Raw genomic sequence first — 21,402 nt, 5'->3', positions numbered from 1 at the left:
TTTTTGCTAACAACTATGTTGTACAATGTAAAAACCTATGGTTTTCTCAAGTTTTAAAATATTCTCCAAAGACACATAAAACTTTACAGATCATCTTCTACTTATAACTCAATACTCATAAAATAACCATCATTAATTTTAGGCGTTCCTTCTTGTCATTGTGAGATGGTACTGGCTCAGTTACCATCCATCTTACAGAAGAGAAAACCTATAGTTTAGTAGGTTAGTCCTTCAAGTTTCTGTTCTGCTTAAAAATAATTATGGATCAACCTTATAAAGAACTAGTGAGGCCTCAGGTTTCTGGAACCATCATTTTTTGATTGGTCACTAATGGTAGAAAACATAAAACGTTAAGTCCCCTGGATCCTTGGGGAGAGAGGCACGTAGGTTGAATGGCTGGCCACAATACGTGTGTTCTCTTTTTGAAAGTTTCTCAAATGTTAAAAAGTGAAAACAAAACTACATCAGGGTCACTTCTTCTACAGACCAAACTGAACAATGATTTCCTAGCAAACAAAAAGGCTGAGCAGCAGACACACCTCTGGCTCCAAACAGCCAGGTGATCTGTGTAATGTGGCCAGATGAGATATACCCACAGCCCCACCATACCTTCAAACCACCACATGCTGCCCCGGTTCTCAACCTGGCTTTTGGACTCTTTCAAAATTCAAGACATCTCAGATGTGTTATCCAAAGCAGGGGCTAGGAAAGCACAAATGACAGTGTTCCTCACAATTTAACAAGGATGACACGGATGTCAAGGATGACGAGAGGACGCTGATTCTTCAGACGCCCACAGTTTAACCTCAGGTGCTGGTGTTTTAACTTTGCTTGATTGATGGGAGACAATGGCTTCTCAGTATTTGAAGCTTGATCCCATATGGGACTCAACACAATGAGAGAGAAATTACAGTCATATTGAAAACGTGGTCAGAGTACAGAGAATCCAGGTACTGCAACAAAGCTATTCTACATCACAGGAAAGAAAGTGTGATGCTATCTTCCTGCAGTTAACACCAGGTATAATCTTCCGAAATGCACTGTAGATTTTTTTTTTAAACCTCAAAGATATTAACAACTAAAGCACAGAACTTTTAAATCCACAAACATCTGATTTTTAAAAAATGAAGGGGAGCTGCAGCCCCAGAGAGACTGAATAAAGTTGCTGCATTTTTTGCCTGCAGGATGGGACTTCGCAGAGAAATAAAGAGGCTGTGTTGTGTGACAGGGAGTAAATCCAAACGTAAGCATTCCAGCACTCAGCCAAGCCACCCCTCCCTTCCCCAGCCCAGCATCCTCCTGCAAAGTGTTCACAATTTGCTGTCCTTTCTTCCAAAAGCCAGTAGACACAGAATCAGCTTTTCCTGGCTCTGCCTTGCAAGTTGGGGCTGCCTGATGGAAAGCTGAAATAAAACCAAAGGGAAGAATGCAAACCCATTCAGGCCCTTCTGACCGTAAACTGGTGTGAGATCCTTGCTCCTTGAAACGCCTGCCTTCACTCCAATGAAATGAAAAAGAAGGAATCATGTGAATGTCAAAGTTGCTCCCTGCCGACCCTCTGCTGTAAAGCTACAGCTTTTTTAGCTAAGTGCCGGCGGGCAGGTACACCATCTCTCTCTAATAAATGTCTGCAAAGGCAGGGACTAATTCTCAAGGGCCGCCAGATAGAGAAAATTCACAAGCTTTGTCAGTTACCCAGCGCTGCAGAGCATTTGACCCAAGAGTCGAGCAGCCTGCTAAGAGTTTTGAAAGAGAGAGGTGGAGGAAAAAAGAATAAAATCATACAGGTGGAACCAGCTTCCCACGAGCGCCCGGCATCCTGCTAGGGCCCTCGGGCGCTGGGCGCCCCAGCTCACCTGGTACACATCTCGCAGCCCGCACCACGTCCGCAGCACCTGGTGACAAGCCCGCAGCCTCTCCGTGTACCATCTTCGCAGCGTGGACACGGTCAAGTTCCATACGAAGCGGCTGCCGCTGAACAGCAGGTCCTCCACGCCGCACATGAACACCGAAGCCATGCCTCCTTTTCCCTCTGCACCCGAGGGGTGCCTGCTCCCGCAGCTGCAGCCCAGAGAGCCCGATCCCGGCGGCCCCACCGCCTGGGCTCCCGACGCCGGCTTCTGCTGGCCGCCAGGGGTCAAGCCTTCCCCCAAACTGGTCTTTCACCGTGCGTCCTGGCCGGGCTCCGGCGGCATGCCCCGGGATTGGGCGCCTGCCAGCCAACGGCTGCGGCGGGCACACAGAAGCCCAGTGTCCACCCCGCCCGCTCGCTGGCAGCGCCGAGCAAGCTGCGCTAAGCTCCGCCAGGCGAGCCCTCGGTGCTCCCGGGGCGCGGGAAGCCCGGGTCGGCGAGGACTCCCCCTGGCGCTCCCCGAGCGCGCTGGGCAGCGGGGGGAGTGGAGCAACTCTTTGCAGGCGAACAGGAGAGCTGCATATCAGCGCACTTGCCTTGCACGTCTTGCACACACCACACACGCACGCGCGCGCGCACCAGCCCCAGTCTCCGAATCTGCCTTGGGGAGCACCTCACTTTACAGGATCTCTGCTTGGCATCTTGTTCTGTTCACACTGATAAATATCTCTGGGCGGCACCAAGATGCAGGAGGGAAAAAAAACCTCCAAAGCATCCCTTTGGACCCCACTCCTGGGGGAACAGCCCTGAATGTTTCCTTGGTTGTACTGAAGCCACAAGCTGAAGATACCAGTCTCAAAGCAACAGTGCGTGTGTGACTCACTCCAGCGCCTGCCTTTGCTCCTAACTTGAGGGTCTGGCAGAAAATGAAAACCTGCCTATTGTTGCCTGCCAGAGGGCAGGATCCCGTGCCCCTCGCATTGTGCTAATTCCAATGCAGCAGTCAGTTCGTGAGAAAAACAAAGAGCATTCTTGGTCTCTAGCAAATAGCTTCCAGTTAGTATTTGCTGGGAAACAGGCACTCACAAGAGAATCCTTGGTTTGGTTCTAGAAAATTCAGCCTCTGGACACATGTAGCAGCAACTGCCAGCACAAACCTGCACAGGTAAATTCTCGACTCAAAACCAAAGGAAGCTGTTCCACCACTCCTGAAGTCACCAGATAATTATGTTTTGTTTTGTTTTTTAAGTTCCCCTCCAGGAATTGATATTGCCAGAGGCATTTGGAAAAAGGAGCCTGAGGAGTCCCACATACCACCAGTCCCTACTCCCCTTTGCAATATGTGTGGATTTCAGTCCCAAATAATAGTGTAACATTGCTCACAGCAAAAGCACTGCAGCAAATTTCAGGAGGCTGTTTTCTCCTGAATCCACTGGTAGGACAATTGTCTGTATCTTAATGGTGGTTTCACACCTGGGCTGTTATCTTTGCTATTAAGTGGCAGAAAGGGAAAGGTGCCAAAGCCTTTCTTCTGAAAGACCTCAGAAGGCTTCAGAACAAATCATCAACAAGCAGATCAGCTTTATTTCAGGTTTCAAATGTGCCTTTGGAATCTTAATTTGGGTGAAACTCAACCAGTCAAAGGAATACAAAAACCTGTCCTCAAAGCGCCTGTTGTTTTCAAAGTAACCATAATCAGGAGACTTTCAAATGATGCTTCTTTTCTTACCTTTTACTTCTTTTTATTACTAATAAAATTGCCTAAGAGTTTTTGTTGAATTCGTTAATAGGACCTAAGACCTCATCCAAGATTTGCAAACCTTTCTTCACAGTAAATCTCTATGTGCTTATTAGTATCAGCACCCTGATGATATTTTCCAAGATCACGGTCACAGCGTTCACACAAAATCAGAGTATGCTAGGTCTGAAAGGGTCAAAAGACAATAAACCAAGTCCAGTTTGAAAATCAAACGTCATCCTTCAGATGGAAAACTACTGAACTTCACCCCTGGCCCACGAGTATGAGTGAATGACGGTGGTACATTTATTACTATTTTTTTAACGATGCAGTGCGACCGTGTTCTCGGAAATGTCGGGCAGCCAAGGGAATACCAGAATAAGACCTACAACAGGTCAATTATCTCTGTCTCATGACACCAACCTCTCAGAAGAGATGCTCGAGAAACACTGTGGCCGTTATCTATCCGGGTAGAGGATTAATGTCAGCGGTCGATTCCAACCTCAGCTGTTTTCGTTCAAAGTTTTCAAAGTCGGTGCTTACACTGTTTTCTAGAAAACAGGATGTAGTGTAACAGGGGTTCTCAAAGTGCAGTCTCTGAACTGGCAGCATCAGCATGACCTGGGGACCTGGTAGAGATGCAAGTTCTTGGGCCCCCTCCAGAGTCAGGGTGTGGTCCCTGGTCTGAGCGCTCACTTGGCCTCTGGGGGATTCTGACTCGTGCTAAAGATGGAGAAGCACAGTTGTAGGACATGGTAGTTAGGAGCTAAGTCTCCTAAGAGAGACACACCAGATAAATCCCTGCTCCTTAAGACCTGTGGTACCTCCTGGGGTACCTTGTACAAGCTCCTAAAACCCACAAAGCCTCAGGGTCCTCATCTACAAAATAGGGATAAGGTCGGAATCTACTGCCTAGGATTTGGGGGAAGATTAAGCAAAATATTCTTTATAAAGTGTTTAGTATATGGCTGCCCAAAGGTAAGCACCCAAAGGAAAAAAAAAATGGTCACCACCACCAAAATCAGGAAATGTTTCTTTTCTTTTTTTCTTTTTTTTTTTTTTTCTTTTTGTACCCAGATAAGACAGGATAAGTAAGTAAGTGTTTTTCTGTGTATTGGAAGTTAAAGTTGGGGGTGACTTGGCTTTGGAGAGTAGTCCTTTCACTTTCTTGAAGTCCCTGAAAAAAGCTCTTTGCAGCTAGTTTGTCCCCACCATGTAGCCCATCCTCTCCTGGAGACTTGGAGAAGCAGTAGATGCTCCGAGGTGGATACAAGACAAGAAAAGACATCTTGTTCCCACCAGTGTAGACATGGACGCTTCTTCTTATCCAAACAGCTTTCCTCTCCTGCAGAAGGAGAAGTCTGGAGCTCTCGGGCGCAGAGGGATTTTAGACGGAAGGAAAAGCAAGTTCTTCACACCAGGGGCTGACAGTGGGTGGCAACTGAGCCCAGGTGCGGGGGGCTGGGGGGAAGAGCGACCCAAGCGTGGCATCCTTCTTAAAATGAACTAGCCACGTGGGACAAACCAGACCCCAGACACACACCCTTGAAGCTGGTCTAAAATTTCCTGTGGAAAAGGAGCTAAATCAAGCTGGCTTCAAAATTATCTTGCTTTTTCTTTCTTTTTAATTTAAGAAGAGGATTTTTTTTTTTTCCACTCCAGCATCAGAGTTCCCTGCAATACACTGTAATTTCCTGCAGCTCTCTCTGGAGGCTTAAAAAGATGCTTCAGGTGACAGCATTGCTGATACACCTGGGAGTTCTGCTGCAGACGTGAAAGAGAAATTATCATTATCCCCGAGGCTCCTGTAGGTTCTCTTCTGAGCAATGAGCAGGAGGAGGAGCATAATGCCAGGGAGACAGCACAAAGTGCCAAGCCCTTCTCTAGAAGGAGCTAGCTGGTCCTCTCACAGCAGTTTCCAGCGGTCCCCTCTGCCCATCAAAAAGACAGCATCCATCTAATGCCTGCGGCTATTTTTAACCTCTACTCTCTACACAGCTGAAAAGCCAATGTGGATAAATTCTAACAGACCATGTCTGACAGGGCTTGAGGGGGACGAAAACAAGGCCTGGTTCGGTGGCTCCCAATCAGGGACCATTCTGCAACCCCGCCCACAAAGTCTGGAGGCATTTCTGGTTGTGACACCTTGGGGGCGCTCCTGGCATCTAGTGGGGAGAGGCCAGGGAGGCTGCTCCACGTCCTCCAGTGCCCAGGGCAGCCCCACAGCAAACAACTGTCTTGCACAACAACATGTCAGTGGTGCGGAGACCAAGGAAGCCTGGTCCCGTTCGATCCCACACCTGCTATTCCTGTCACAGGACTTGTTATGGGGAAACACTCTGCCCTCTTGACATTTTCTCCCTCCAGAGGCAGGTTGGGACGTGACACTCGATAATGGTTTTCACATACTCACTAAGTGCTGAACTGTCCTCAAAGCCCACTGAGAAAGAACTGGCACGCCACTCGCTATCATCTCCACTTACCTTTGGTGGATATTTTTCGTAAAAACGAGGAATAGTCATTTCATCATAAGCTGCTTCTCTTTTGGCACTTTAATTTTTGGCTTTATCATTTCGCTTAAATCAGAGGCTCCTGGGTAGGGGTGAAGCCTTTTCTTTAGCACATTACAAAAGCTACTCCCCTCACATGGAGCCCAAGGTGGAATGTGGATGCCTCCCCTGGGCTGAGCGCTGCTACTGAAATCTTTCATGGCATACACGACAGAATATTGCCACTTTTCTTGGCTGGACTGAAGATTTGTGAGGAATTCCTGTAGAGGAGGTGGAGGTAGGGTGGCTGGATGGTGCTTCCTTGTGCAGGAGCACCCCAGGCATTGGAAAATGTTTAGTGACCTTGGGCTCTGCCCACCACATGCCAGTAGCGCCCCGATCACTATGACATCCACAACGAAAAGCATCTCCCCACATTTCAGATGCTCCATGTAGGGCGGTAGCTACACCCATTCAGAAACCACTGCTGGACGTAGGGACAGGGTCCTATTCATATTTGTTTGCCCACTGGCTGGCACATATCAGGCAATCAATACATGTTTATTGAACTGACAAATGAATGACTATTTGTCTCAACAGTGAATACAGAAAGAAGTTCATCCATTCCCCAATACATACTCTTGTTCATTAAAAAATTACGTATTGAGTTTGCACTACATGTCAGGCAGGGAAGTAAGTACTGAGAACGCACTATGACAAAACAAAGACGATCTCTGTCTAAGCGGGACTCAGAGTAGGTGAGAAAGGCAGGCATCTGAACAACTAATACAGAGGAAGCAGGCGCTGCTACGCAGGGTTATGACAGAGACGCGTGATGCAGGATATCAGGGGCGGGGGGAGGGCCAAGGAATGCCTCACCGAGGATGGGACACTGCAGCTGAGACCTGAGGGTTGAGTAGGGGAGGACCAGGTGATGAGGGCAGTGGAGACACAGAGAGTAGTCCAAGGCAGAAAGAGCTATTAAGAACGAAGACTCTATGGCAAGAGGGATCCCAGATTTGTGGGACTTGAGGGAAAAGGGTGAGAGGGATGCTTGAGAGGTGGAAGGGCAGGGAAGCCACCTGGGAGGCAGCTGCAGAGTTCCAGGGTTGAGAACAAAGGGCTTAACTAGGATCATAGGAATGTCTACGTAAGTAAGTTAAAGTCAACAGGTCCCCCAGGGATGGGGCCTAACTATGCATGTGGGGTGAGAGTCTGGTGGACAAAGCTGCCCCCTTCAAAGCAAGCACTTCCTGGGGCCTCTGGGAGGCCTGCCCAACTGTGCAGACATAAGCATCTCATTCAGGGGTCTGCATGCCCCATCCCCCTCTACATCTCGCCCGCGAGGAGGAGGCTGAAGGGCTGGGGGGAAACAAGTTCTGCTTCAGTCCCACTTGAGCCAGAAGCAAGGTATTCTTGCCCCTCCCTCCTCTCCTGCTTTCTCTCCTCTTTCCTTTGGGCTGAGACAGTAAGGAGCATCCTTCAGTCTGGGCCTCAAGCAGGAGGAGATGGATGGAAGCACGCAGAGGAGTGCAATCTGGAAGAGGAGGCTACCAGCCATTATTACCATCACGCAAGGCTGACCAGTGGACTGGTTATGTTCCGCAGCTGCCTTTATGACTGTAAATAGCTTTTTGGCACCATCAAGGGCTAAAACCACCACAGACTAAATCATATCCAGCACTGAGGCATCTATCCAACTTCCATTCTTTGGTAAACTCATTCCACCCCTAGAAGGAAAAAAACAAAGCACAGCAAAAGAAGACTTTCCCATCTTTCCTCAAAAACTCCAGCTATTATTTTAGTAAATTCAATTCTCCTTGCTCAAAGGAAAGAGGAGACATGCTATCATTATTGCATAGAAAAGTACAAAAAAGGGAGCAACACATTAGACTCCGTATTGTATCCATTTTTACTAGTTAATCCACTAAACGGATCATGGAAATTTTGCCAGGTCAAATTTTAGATGTCATCAGTGTGGATGTGGAAGCACTCGAAGGGAAAGAAGGTTCCAAGGGAGCCCATGTAGATCAGAGAGAAAGAGCTGACCTTCTTCTTGAAAGAAGAAATAGTATCAATCTTGTGATGTCCCTCCCACCCCCATAATTTGTCACCTTTTATTTACACTTAATTTACATGCACACCAACAATGACAAAAATAAAATAGTAATAAATTGGTCTATATAGCACCCTTTTCTGAATAAATAAAGGCAGCTCCACATATAGCATCAGTCGATATTCATAATATTCTCCCAAGGTCAAATGGAGAAGGGTACTGCTGGCCCCATTTCTTGGATAAAGCAACTGAGGCACAGAAAAACTGGATGACTTGCTGGAGATCAGTGGAAAAAGCATTTAAAAGCTAAAATAGTATACCTACTAATTTTTTAATTTTTTAATTGAGAAATAAAAGGCCACTTTTCTGTATTTGTAAGTTATGACTTGTTTTGGCCTCATAGTAAGATGTATAGGGTATGGATGGTTCTAGGAGTTATTTATTAGCTAGGAACTTAATGTGACAAAATGACCTTTGGGTTTACTCAATTTAAATAAGAACAAAACTATCAGGAGAAGAAAAAGAAAATCTATAATGAAAAGTAACTGAATTTTTTACGGGAAATAAGAGAGCTACTACTTAAAACCCAATGACCTTCACTCCTGTACAATGAAGAGTAGAAGAAAAAAACAGATAAGTGAAAAATCTTGACTTTCTAAAGATCAACTGTACTATCTATGTACGGATATTGGTAGTAAAATGAAAAACAGAAATTAGCCAAGATCAGTAGGCTTCAAAGTAGTAAAAACTCTCAAGGCCAAGTACATGCTGGCTATCAAGCAAATATGGGCAATAGGTTATAAAAATAGATCATTTCCCCATTATTACTAAAAAAGACAGAATGATATGGTAGGATTATTGCTAGGAATTTCAACTATTTGGCCCTTAAGCAGCAAGAGCAAAATAAAAGCAAACTCTAGCATACAAAAAAAAAGGGGGGCATAAAAGTTTTTCTTATGTCTTGCTATCTTAAAATTAACTTGAAGTTGTCAGCAGCAAAATATTGTTTTCAACTATAAAATAGGTTGTCTACAAGAAGATAAAGAGGTCAAAAGCAGCAGGCTACCGGCCTCAAAGCTTATGAATATTTTATGAAGTTAGGAAAGCAGTTGTGTGTTCTTCAGACCTAGAGTTCAGAGAGCTCCAGGCAGCATTCGAGAGGAATGAACAGAAGAATGCTATGATCTGGTCTTGAGTCAATAACAGATGAGGAAAACAAGTTTCATTTCTGAAGAACCTGGCACCAAAGAAATTTAAGGTAGACCTCCTTACTGTAAAAAGATCCATTAGTATCTCAGTCTGGTAGACTTACAGATAATGTTGGTTTCTTCTTTATATGTTTATGTATTTTGGCAGATGGTGTTGGTTGTCTATCCATCAGCCATTTACTCCTTTTTCAGAGACTCTGATTTTCTGGTTGGCCATTTTCTATGTCCCTGGGATGAAGAATGATTGGTCTAAGGGAAGGCATGACACCATGCTGGCAATAAAATATAAAGTGAAGCTTTCTAAAGAGTTCTGGAAATGATTTCCCTCTTTGAAGAGCTGGAACAACACAAGAATTCTGTCAGTACATTTCTTAATTCCTGTTTGGGGCACTGTTGAATGGAGATACAATGCTCTGAGCTACAGCAGCCATCTTGTGACCAAGAAGACAAATGCTGACAGCAAAGATAATAGAAAAAAGGACAGTAAAAGCCTAGGTCTTTGATGACATTGTTTAGATGTCAAACCAACTCAGGAGCAGCCTATTTTCAAATGATTTGTAATGAGATAAAAACAATAAATGATCTTACAAAGTTTAAGCTGCTTTTAGCTGGGTGTTTTGTTACTTTCAATAGATCACATTATAAATCTTAACTACAAAGCTATAGTAATCAAGACAGTGTAGTACTGGAATAAGGACAGACATACAGATTAATGAAATGGAATCTAGAGTCCAGAAATAAATCCTCACATGTATGGTCAGCTGATTTTTGACAAAAGTCCCAACATCATTCAATAGGAAAGCATAGTCTTTTCAACAAGTGGTGTTGGGACAACTGAATAGCCACAGGCAAAAGAATGAATTTGAACCCTACCTCACACCATACACAAAAATCAACTCAACATAGACCAAAGAACTAAAAGTAAAAGCTAAATCTATGAAATTTGGAAGAAAACATAATTACGTATCTTTGTGATATTGGATTTGGCAGTGGTTTCTTAGATACGCCATGAAAAGCATAAGTAACAAAAAAATAAATTGGACTTCACCAAAATTAAAAACTTCTGTGCTTCAAAGAATGCTATGAAGAAAATGAAAAAAACAAGCCACTGACTGGGAGAAAGTATCTGTAAATCTTATATCTGATAAAGAACTATATCCAGACTATATAATGAGCAACAATTCAATCATGAAAAGACTAACAGCCCAATTTAAAAATGGGCAAGAGATTTGAATATACATTTCTTTAAAGCAGATACATGAATGCCTAGTAAGCACACGAAAAAACACTCAACATCATTGATCTTTAGGGAACCAAAAATCAAAGCTACAATGATACATCACTCCACAACCACTAGAATGACTATGATTGAAACGTGAACAATAACAAGTGTTGGCGAGGATATGGAGAAATACTCACATATTACTGGTAATGTGAAGTTGTGCAGCTGCTGTGGAAAGACTGTATAGGTTAAACAAAGAATGTTCATGTGACCCAACAATTCCATTCCTATGCATTTCCCAAAAGAAGTGAAAACAGGTGTTTAAAAGAACCCTTGTATGCAAGTGTTTATAGCACTGCTATTCATAATAACCAAATGGTGTAAACAACCCTCATGTCTATCAGCTGATGAACAGATTTTTTAAAAAGTAGTATGTCCATATAATGTAATATTATTTAGCAATAAAAAGGAATGGGGTATATATACCCAAGAGAATCGAAAATATTTGCTCACACAAAAACTTGTGTGTAACATTCATAGCAACATTATTCATAAGAGCCAAAAAGTGGAAACAACTCAAATGTCACTTGATGAGTGGATACATAACATGTGGCATAGCCATGTACTGGAATATTATCAGCCATAAAAAGGAATGAAGTACTGACACATGCTACAACATGGAGGAATCTTGAAAACATTGTGGTAAACAAATTAACAACAAAAAAAGCTAGACAAAGAGGCCATATATCCAGAGACAGAAGGTAGATTACTGGTTGCCAAGGGATTGGGGAGATGGAGCAGAGAGTGACTGTCAATGGGCGTGGAGTTTCTTTTGGGGGAAATGAAAATAATCTGGAATTGGGTAATGGTGATACTTGCAAAACCTTGTGAATATGTGAAAAACCATTGAATTGTACACTTATTTAAAAAGGGTGACTTTTGCAGTATGTATATAAAATTAAAAAGTCAAGAATAAATCATCAAGCAATCAATACAAAATACATAACTTTAAAAAAGGATACATGCTACAACATGGATGAATCTCCAAAACATATGCTAAGTGTTAAGAAACCAGTCATAAAAAAAACCCCACATATTTTATGACTCTGTTTACATAAAATGTCCAGATTAGGCAAATCTATACAGATAGAAAATAGATTAGTGGCTGCCCAGGGCTGAGGGAGTTTGGAGGGAGGGGTGGGGGAAATGAGTGACTGCTAATGAGTACAGAGTTTCTTTTTAAGACAATGAAAATGTCCTAAAGTTAGATTATCGTGATCGTGCACAATTTTGTAAATAAACTAAAAGCCATTAAGTGTACACTAAACAGTTGAGTTTTATGGCATGTGAGTTCTATCTCAAAGATATTATCAAAAAAAAGGTAAAGACATAGAGCACATATTAACCCTTTATCTATTTTTGCTAAATATTCTGCAAAGAGCATGTGATATTTATATCTTCAGGAAAAAGTGTTAACATTTCTCTTGACTGGAAAAAAAAAAGCCTATTTTACAAAAAAAAAAAAAAAAGGAAAAATAAAAACAGGAAAGAAGTACTGCATACGAATTCCACTGTGAAACTGAATGTACACACATATAGAAAAGAAACTGGAGGAAAATGCATCAAATTTTAATAGTAGTGATTTGAGTTAGGATCACCGGCTGATTTTAATTTACTTTGGAGGAGGCTTTCTTTTCCTGGTTTTCTGTATCAGCACAGATTACTTTTCAATTTCTAATTTTGAAATGTACACGCAATCGTACAAGAGGCTGTTCAGTGAATGAAATGTGAGCCTCTCTCCCGTTCTTGTTCCACATCTCCTCATTTCCAGGGCTGCCATGTAAGACTGTTCAAGTTGTTTACTGCATAACAGCATCTGGCTGAGGCACTGACTGGAGGTCATAATCTAGCCTGGGTTCTGCTGGAGAAGCCATAACTCCTGGCTCGGAGGAAAGAGTCCTTTTCATCTAAACCACATGAAAATGTTATGCAGGTGGCAGCCTGGCCCTTTCCTTCCCCCAAAGTCTACCACTATGCCTAGTTCCTTGTCTACCCTCCCCTGTAATAGCCTGTGTTATCTAAATATATACATTACACTTGTATGCAGGTAACAGTTATTTTAAAAGAATAAAGAAATAGCAGGAAAAGGCAATACAATGTAATCAGAATTCAAGTACTTCTAAAGAAGTTATTCAAGGTAGTATGGTAAAACTGGATTTAAAGGAAGGAAAACATATTCTGAACAAACAAGGCTTAAGGAAAGAATCTTAAGTGCAATAATTTTTGGGTTGTTTTCCACCTTAACAGTCCACAATTCACCCACATTGTTTAAGCAGCAAATGAAATTGGTTGTATCCATTGCCAAGCGGGTTGATACTTGGTATTTCGATCGCCACACTCCCCACGGCTTAGAAGAGCATGGTGGTGTGTATGTGGTCCAGCTGCCACGGCAGAAAGCTTCAGAATTTTAATCCGCTGAGAAACCCGAGAGTAAATGTCCCCACATGAAGACTGGCACTTCCATTTTATTCATTCTCCTGTCCTTCAAATCAAGGAGTATTGTTCAAACATATATCCTAGGGCATGCAATTAATTTGTATCTCTATATTTATTCAACTTGGGCCGAAGTTTCTACTTGTTGAGAAAAAGTGATGGTTCAATCAGTAATAATTCGAATTACGAGATCTGATTACAAGACTCCCTGTAACTCTGAATAACCTTTTAAACTATAGTGTAGGTTTCTGGTTCAGGTTGTGCCTCATGACAGAAGGCCATTCTGGTCTTCTTTTGGGTTCCAACTCTTTTGCCTCAGGCTCTTCCTATTTGTTCCTTCAGTCCTGAACACTCTTTTCTACCCTAGGATTTCAACCAGGGAACCCTCCTTCATTTTTCAAGCCTTAGTTGGAAGGTCGATCCCCTGAAGCAGGTGGCTGCCCATCACAGCCACTTGACCTTTCCCTCTCATAATATCCATCACATTTAAAATCACCTGCTTGATGTCTGATTTCACCACTCGCCCATAAGCTCCCTGAGTGCAGGAACGATGCCTGTCGAGAAGCAATGTGAAAGCTACCCATGGCCCTACAGGAGGAGAGCCTTTCCTTATCAAAAAAAAAAAAAAAAGGAATGAGAGCCAAAAATAACAAGGCTTGGAACCTACTCCCTAGGTCTAGAAGCATTTTCCAAGGAAGAACCAGGGAGAAACGTGAGGCTGGTATTGGATTCGCTCAAATCACTGGAAGAAGACAAACAATGGAATAAAACAGTTGTGACCCAGAAGGGGATCAGATGGCTTAAGTGTGCCATACATTTCTAACAGATGTTGAAGACACTGTGTGCTAAGACAGAAACTGATGTGTAAGATTTCTGGAGCTGAACCATTTTAGTTTTAATTTGACCTGATTCAAATGGGTCTTGACAGTAGCAGCAGGGATTATCTGAGACATATTTGTCCTCCTAAGTGGCTTAGTTCTCTAAGCCCCTTTTCAAGAGTGCTTTGGGATGTTCAGAAACCAGTTCTGTTTCTGTTGCTTCAAGTTATGCTAGGAGCAGGGTAAGAAGACTTGAACTCATTTGCCTGGCAGATTTGCTCTCTGTTTCTATTTCTAAAACAGAATACTTAAGCTTGTTAACTGATTAACTGCAAGAGTGCAGAGAATGTCAACGGTTATCGGCATTCTTTGCCTCCGTTTGGAATCCCATGCTCTGTACACACAACAGTTTCAGAGAAGATAAAGATTTAAAATAAATAAGCCAGGCAGCATAGACATATATAAAATGTAAACATTACATTTACATGATAAAGCACGACTGTCATAAACATCGGATTATGATCAAGTTGGAGGAGAATTTTCACAAGCCCACAATCACTGAAACTGCTTCAGGAAAGAAAAGCATCCAGATTAATCAAGTTTCTTTTCACAACAATGAAAACTTACGGAGACTGGCCCTCTTCCTTACTAGTCCATCCAAGTAAATAAACTACACGGCAAAGAAGAGGGAATATGTACCATCAGGGACCAGGGATAGGACCCCAAACAATTTTACCAATTAGAAATTGAATTCACCATTTTTAATCTAAAAGAGTCATGTAGACTTTGCACTCTTCTTCATTATGCATCTTTGATTTTCTTTCTAAAAATACAGTAAGTAAAACTGATGCTCCAGGAAGATGCACATGTTTATTTTTGGTTTCCCATAATCTCTTAGGACACCTCCCAGTACCCAGATGAAGAGAGTGCATTACCCCAGGGTAAGAAGCGTAGAGGCAGACACTAGGGGATACAGTCATTATCACCTACACAGACTTTAGAAAGGCTTTTAGCTTATGCCTATGTAGAGAGAAATCTTCTGGAATCTCAGAGACTCCAATCATAGCACATCCCACATTATAGTGAACTTCTAACTTCTCATGTTTACCCAACGCTAATGGGGCTGTGCCCAAGATACATTCTGCCCGAAATGATTAGCCTAAACCAGTTATGGTAATCCCACTCTCCTCGCTGTGTGCTTATGACCTGGTCTTGGCCCTCGGGACCTAGGGAAAAGTCACCTGAGAGGGCTTCTGGGAAACTTGCCTGGGAGGTGGTGAGCCCTCCTGCTGCCATCCTGAGGGTGAAGCCAGTGCAGAGATTTGATTGAAGCCAGACAATTACCAAGAAGAAAAACTGGAGCTGTCAAGCATTGTGTGTGGGCTGGAGGATGCCTGCTTATATGAGACGTCTCCTGATTAATTAAGCCAACTAATATATGCGGCTCCTCTGTTACTTTAGGAGATCTTTGGCAATACACTCTACATTAGACTGGAAACTTCATCAAAGGCAAGATGTATGATTTATTTATCTTTGTATCCTAGAGCCGAATGCAACATCCTACAGAAAGTAGGGGTTTAATTAATATATGTAGGACTAAACTGAACAAATTTTCAACTTTATGATGTATGAAGTGAATTTTTCAATCAATCCTATGTCTCCTGGACATCTAATATCCAAAAGATCAACCCAGATTTTAGACACCATGACATGAAGGTAGCTGAGGGTTGCTGGTGCCAGGAGCTAGTACATTCGTCCTCAATATATTATTTATATCATGCATGACATACAGCAATCAAAAGAGATAAGGAACCAATGAGATACAAGTATGGAAATGGCTGGTGGAAGATCAAAAGCGATTATTTTGTTTAAAAGAAGCACAATTCCGAAATGTCTGGATGACAGGATATTCAAGGAGAGAATGCAGGAGAGGAAGAGCGCTGTGTGTCTGTGGAACATCCCAGAGGCCACGCCAGGGGCAGCTGGATGTGTAGATAATCCAGATGACACTCTGTGGAAAACAGAAAGGCTACCTAAGACCGCACCACTTCCTCTGAATGAACTGCTCAGATCACAAAGGTGCTTTGAGGTTTTGCATGAATTCAGGGGCCTCAAATGGGCACACAGATAGTTAATTCTTGGAAAAGGAAGATATACTCCTTCAGGATACTCTTAAGAAAAGAGCTGGTGGATCAGACATTGCCATCATGGAGTTGACACCTGCTAACCTACGCTAACGTCCTCAACCACGCAGGATTGTCACCATCCCCACTTTAAAACTGGCCTAATTAATTACTGGAAAGTAATCAATGGAAGCAATTACTTCCATTAACCAAGGAATTCATTTAATAATAAATGCATCAGACAATGCTTTGGAAGGTAGCACGCTACCAGAGGTCTTTTTGTAGCAAAGTAAAAGCGCTCAGGGACAAGAATGTCAACAAGAAAGAAGAGAACCTTTTCTCACTAGATAAGTGGAGAAGTAGGTGCCATTCCTGCCATTACTGCTTACCCTCTGAGACTAGGAGATATCGGCGCTATTCAAACACAGTCACAGGATCCCTCACAGAGCAGAGAAACAGGCTCAACAGGTTTTGAAGTGTAGAAACCTTAAATTATGCATCTAATGTGATCAGCTAGAAAATAAAAGAGGCTTAAGGACATGGTCAGACCTTACAAGTTCACATGTACTCTGTGAAATATATCATTCTCCGTCTCTGTTCCACGGGTGTGCAGGCGTAGACACACACACACACACACACACACACACACACACACACACACACACACACACACAGGTAACCCTTTGCACATTTTAATTCTACCTAGAATCAGAGACAAGTCTATTCCTAAGGGTACTTTCTTCTGGATTCTCTTAAATAAAAGCTAAATAGGAAATACACAGCAAATGTATTCCTGCCCATGAGATTTTTGCCCCACTAATAGAACTCTGAAAAATTAACATTAAAAAAATGTACAGCCTTTCTAATCTAGAAGATTCTTTTCATGGTACTATTTTCTTTAATACTAAAGATGAAAAGAGTATGATTTTACATTTAAACCTGTTTATTAGAAGCATCAGATACTAACTTCTGCTCCTGCATATTGATTTCTTGTTGAAGCATCCATCAATCATTTGATCTTTACCATAACCTATGAAATAGGTATTATTATTACCTCTATTCTACAGATGGCAAATCTGAGGCTTAGAGAGCTTAGAGAGTGAAAGGTTAGATTCAGAGACTGGAAAAAGCCAGACATTGGGCTACCAAGAAGCCCACAAACAAGGCAGAGCAGGGAATTTAGTGCTTTGTACTGAGAAAAGTTGGGCGCAAACAAAGTAGGACAAGAAAGACAAAAAGCCAAGTTCATGTGAGCAACTGGGAATGAGGGCAGCAACAAAGGAGGACAAGGCCTGGGGAAAGGTGAGTCAGTGGTTCAGAATCCAAAACTCCATGGGAATGGAAAGAAGGTGTGAGAGGTCTTGTTAGACCCAGGCATGTCCCACGAGGGCAGCACCATGAATGTCTGCCTCAGAGTTTTTCCCTCAGGGCCTATCGCAGTGCTGGTACATTAACAGGCAATCAAAGAAAGCTTGTTGAAGTAGACAGGAAGGAAAAGGGGTGAGAAATGTGGGGCAGCAGCCTGGGAGAGAAATGTGGGGTGCCAGCGTTATCTGTTAAAGCTCTTTGTTTGCAAGTGACAGAAACATAAGTCTAACTAATCTAAGCAAAACGGGGCATTTATAGGCTTATGTGATGAAAATGGAGAACAGGTAGGGCCGGATAGGCCTTATGGATGCCAAGAACTTTTTCTTTCTCCTTGCCCTCACTACTGACTGCTTCCTTTGTGTGGTTCATTCATTCTCTCCAGGGTGCTATCTCAACAGGGTATAAAACTACAAACAAACACAGCTCCAGATGTATATTCTTATAGCCTACTAATCAGAGAAGAAACAGAACCCTCCTCTGCCAGCTCTAGTAGGTTAAGTTATGGGAAAGGATGCTGACTATCATAAGGACTGTGGCCAGGCTGGAGGGGTGGGGTGTATGTGTAGTGACTGGCTCAGCCACAAGCAGGAGCCATCCTAGGGTCCAGGAGGGTAGGGTATCATGACTGGCAGCCCCCTGCTACAACTTGGTTGGAAGTTTGGAAACATTTCTCCCAGTAAAGGGAGTTCCTATACCAGAAGAAGAGGGTAAAGAGAGATGCTGGGCAGCAGAAACAATAGATGTTCTCTACCACATCTCTTGCCCCTGGGGCAAACCAACACCCAGCCTAAGGTAGAACATGGCTAAACCATGGCATCCTTGCTCTGGAACACATCACAACGACTAGCTTACCACAATACCATATTTCTCAGTCCTGTGTTCATTTGTGCCAGAAATTAAATAATCCATGGTGATCTGCTTTCCGGTTGGCAGAAAGGGCCTTCTAGTTCCATGGAAGCCCATCCATCTGAAGTTTAAATTGAACTTGGTGTCTCTTAGTGCAAGAGCTCCCCCAGGATATGCACCATACTAACAATAACAGCCTTTATGTTAATGTGATTCTAAATAACATAATCTTACATTTTCAATATTTGGTTATATGGCACCTTGGGTATAATAGTTATTAAAATCTTCTATCTGTTCCAGGAAGAGATGCATAATTTTTTCACTCAAAGAATATCAATACCATCACGTTATTAATTTTACTGGGATCTCATAAACCTAAAAGCTTAAAACATTATTAAAAAGGCCCTCACCATTGCCATCTGGGAGGCTGTATCTAATTTCCTTTCCATAAACCCAGCACAAAAAGATGCAAGGTGCCGAACACAAAAATCTTTTGCCAAGGTTGGCTTAATGTTTTTAAATGGCTAAAGGCATACTCACATTCTCATTGGCCCAAAAGCTCCAGGTCTGGTGAACAATGGCTTTTGCAAAACCTGGCATTGGATTCCAGCCGACACTCTACAGTGGTGCACACAACTTTGCTGTCAAGATGCCAGCTGTGCAAGGCTCAAACCAAAGTTTTCCAGGGCATCTGGATCCTTCTAGTCAATAGTCCTCACTCCTAGAGGCTTCTTACTTCCTAGCCAGTAAGAAGGAGCTTGTCTCTCCAGCTAACTGCCCCCGTAAACAGTCTTGCCATGTTTTCTTTATACAATATTCACTCTCCCTCCAGTCCTCATCTCCAACTTCTGGAGGTAAAAAGAAGTGAGAAACTGCTAAGTGATGCCGCCTCCTCATTTGCAACTCACCTATCACCTCCTCAGAAGCCGGTTCAGTCAGTTTTGTGGCAGCAAGTATGGTCTTTAGGGCAGGTCTCCACAGTTGTCAATGGATACGATGTTTAGTCAATTCTTAACCTATTATGGTTAATGTCAGGTTGCTGAGCAAGTATCTGCTCCAGCATTTGAAAAGAATGTCTTTAAGGAGCTTCCTGAAATTGGACTTGGTTTAAGGGACATGTGGTGATAGATGCCGCCAATCCAGCCCCTGGCAACACTGTATGTGGGCTTTTGCCCAGTACGAATTCAACAGAAGCTCGGCTCAATGAGAAAGGATTAGCAGTGAGAGAGTCAGAGCATAAGTAGTGTCAGTGATTCCACCTATGAAGCCACTCAGTGAGGGTGACACTGATATGGGGCTCTAGAATATTCTAAGCAGGCCTTAGTTCCTGGGTGCCTCTCACGTTGTGAGCAATGCACAATGGAACGAATCTCCTATTTAAAAGGAGGTGAGGGCATTTTTCATATAACACAGTCCCTATCGCAAGCCAATGACTTCATCTGGTACTTAATCAAAGAAACAGCAAACAGCGGATTTAAGCGCCAACTCTGGACGTAATGAGAGATACTATGTCTGTCTCTGACATGGCAACCCAAAGGATGGTCAAGAGTTATTTATTAAATATGATTTTTGTCTTAGATGATTCTCTGATCTGATAGTGGCCACTGGACCAGGGATGAAAAATGGTTTCCATTGGAATGCCACCTCCAATCGATTGGTAGTGGCTGCCAGGGTGTTGCTTTGAAGAAGGAATCTGAGGCTCAGTAGGGAAGAGTGTAATGATTGATTAGCAATGTCTGCCAGGGGCCCAGAAATAGGGAGGGGATGCAGAAGTGTCAGGACTTGCTTTCCTCAGGACTGGACTGAGAGGGAGATTGCGTTTTTCTTTTCCAAACATCAGGCCCAGGCTCTGAGAGGTTTTTATTCCTGGCCAGGTGAAGGAAAAAAGGAGTTGGGGGTTCATGGAGGAGTATATATGGAGCCTACTGACCTAGAACAGCAATAGATAACAAATATTTTAGCCTTGGCGGGACACGGGGTCTCAGCTGTGACCACTCAACTCTGCTACTGTAGTGGAAGACAGCCAGAGACAATCCACATGTGAACAGGTATGGCTGCGTGCCAATAAAACTTTATTCACAAAAACAGGCCACGGCCAGCTGACCCCAGATCAACATTATGAGAGATATGGGTAGGGCATGATGCACAGATGAAATGGGAAGGTGAAAGCAGGATGAAATGTGTGTCTGGAAAGGAATTCAGGGGCAAACCTGAAAGATCTCCCTGAAAGTGACAGAGAACCCTGCATTTCTGGGACATGAAACATTCCTTTCAACTAATAATCTGCAATGCAAACACGGACTCCACCATGTGCAGGCAAGAGACTGCTACCCCCACCAGCGTGGGCGGAGAGCCAAATGCCCCTCAAGGTACCATCTTCCTCATCTTGAATTCCCACCTAGTGAGCACACACTTTCTCCAGAAGGTCCTTGTTGAAAAGTCAACCTGTGTCCATGTGCAACACTTAATGAAACAACCCACCAGCTCTGCAGGAACGTACTAGCTAATGTACAGCACGGCTGTGATGGAGGGGGACCTGGGATATGTAAGTTTTGAATGGAAAATGCTGTGAAGTGGGGAAATGAAATCAGAAAAGTACTTGCTGCACTGGCTGGACAGGGTAGGTCTGGGTGGTGCAGGAAACAAGGCCAGCTCTCCTGAGGTGGAGGCCACTGGCATCTGGAGATGCTGCATGGACTGGATTCTGGCAGAGGGACGAGGCCACTCTTAGAGCAAGGATGGCCACGGGTGGGGAGAGTTTCAAGCAGGGAGGGGAAGAAGACTGGGCAGCTCACCCCCAAATTCCACCTGAGGACTGATGTGCAGAGTGTTTCTGCTAAGAGAGGCTGGTGAAAAGCTCAGGTTTGAAGCCAGATTCTACTCACCGTGGGTTAAAATCCCAGCTCTGCCCTACACACCCTATGGCCTTGGAGGAATTACTTAATCGCCTGAAGTCTCTGGTTTATCATCTGTGAAACAGAAAGAAAATCACTTCCTCCCCAAGATTACGAACGAGGAAGACACGTGCAGCATCTGTAGGGACGATCCCTGGCTCCTCGTGGGATTTCGGTAGCGTCTAGCCCTCTGCCACTCAGACCGTTTCAGCAGGACACTGGCTTCCGCTTGGTTCAGCTCATCTTTGTAAAGCAGAGTCCACAAAAGGAAGGAGTAAGTTACCAGCAAATTCTG

The 21,402-nt window shown here is 43.4% G+C and overlaps 1 protein-coding gene across 2 annotated transcripts in view; it reads right to left on the bottom strand.

The window, feature by feature from the left end:
• Window positions 1–21,402, bottom strand: part of FRMD4B (FERM domain containing 4B) — a 284,910-nt gene that overhangs the window by 165,285 nt on the left and 98,223 nt on the right. The window contains exon 1 of one of the 2 annotated variants that reach the window (XM_031470717.2): window positions 1,857–2,179. The exons of the other annotated variant lie outside the window; for it this stretch is intronic. Coding sequence (XP_031326577.2) covers window positions 1,857–2,018 — 162 coding nt within the window. The 5' untranslated portion in view covers window positions 2,019–2,179. Of the gene's footprint in view, window positions 1–1,856; window positions 2,180–21,402 lie in introns of those variants that run through there. 2 annotated transcript variants of the gene reach the window in all.

This window comes from Camelus dromedarius, chromosome 17, assembly GCF_036321535.1.
Source record: "Camelus dromedarius isolate mCamDro1 chromosome 17, mCamDro1.pat, whole genome shotgun sequence".
Classification (NCBI taxonomy): domain Eukaryota; kingdom Metazoa; phylum Chordata; class Mammalia; order Artiodactyla; family Camelidae; genus Camelus; species Camelus dromedarius.
Note: the sequence above shows the minus strand (reverse complement) of the source record. Positions and strands in the feature narration are given on the sequence as shown.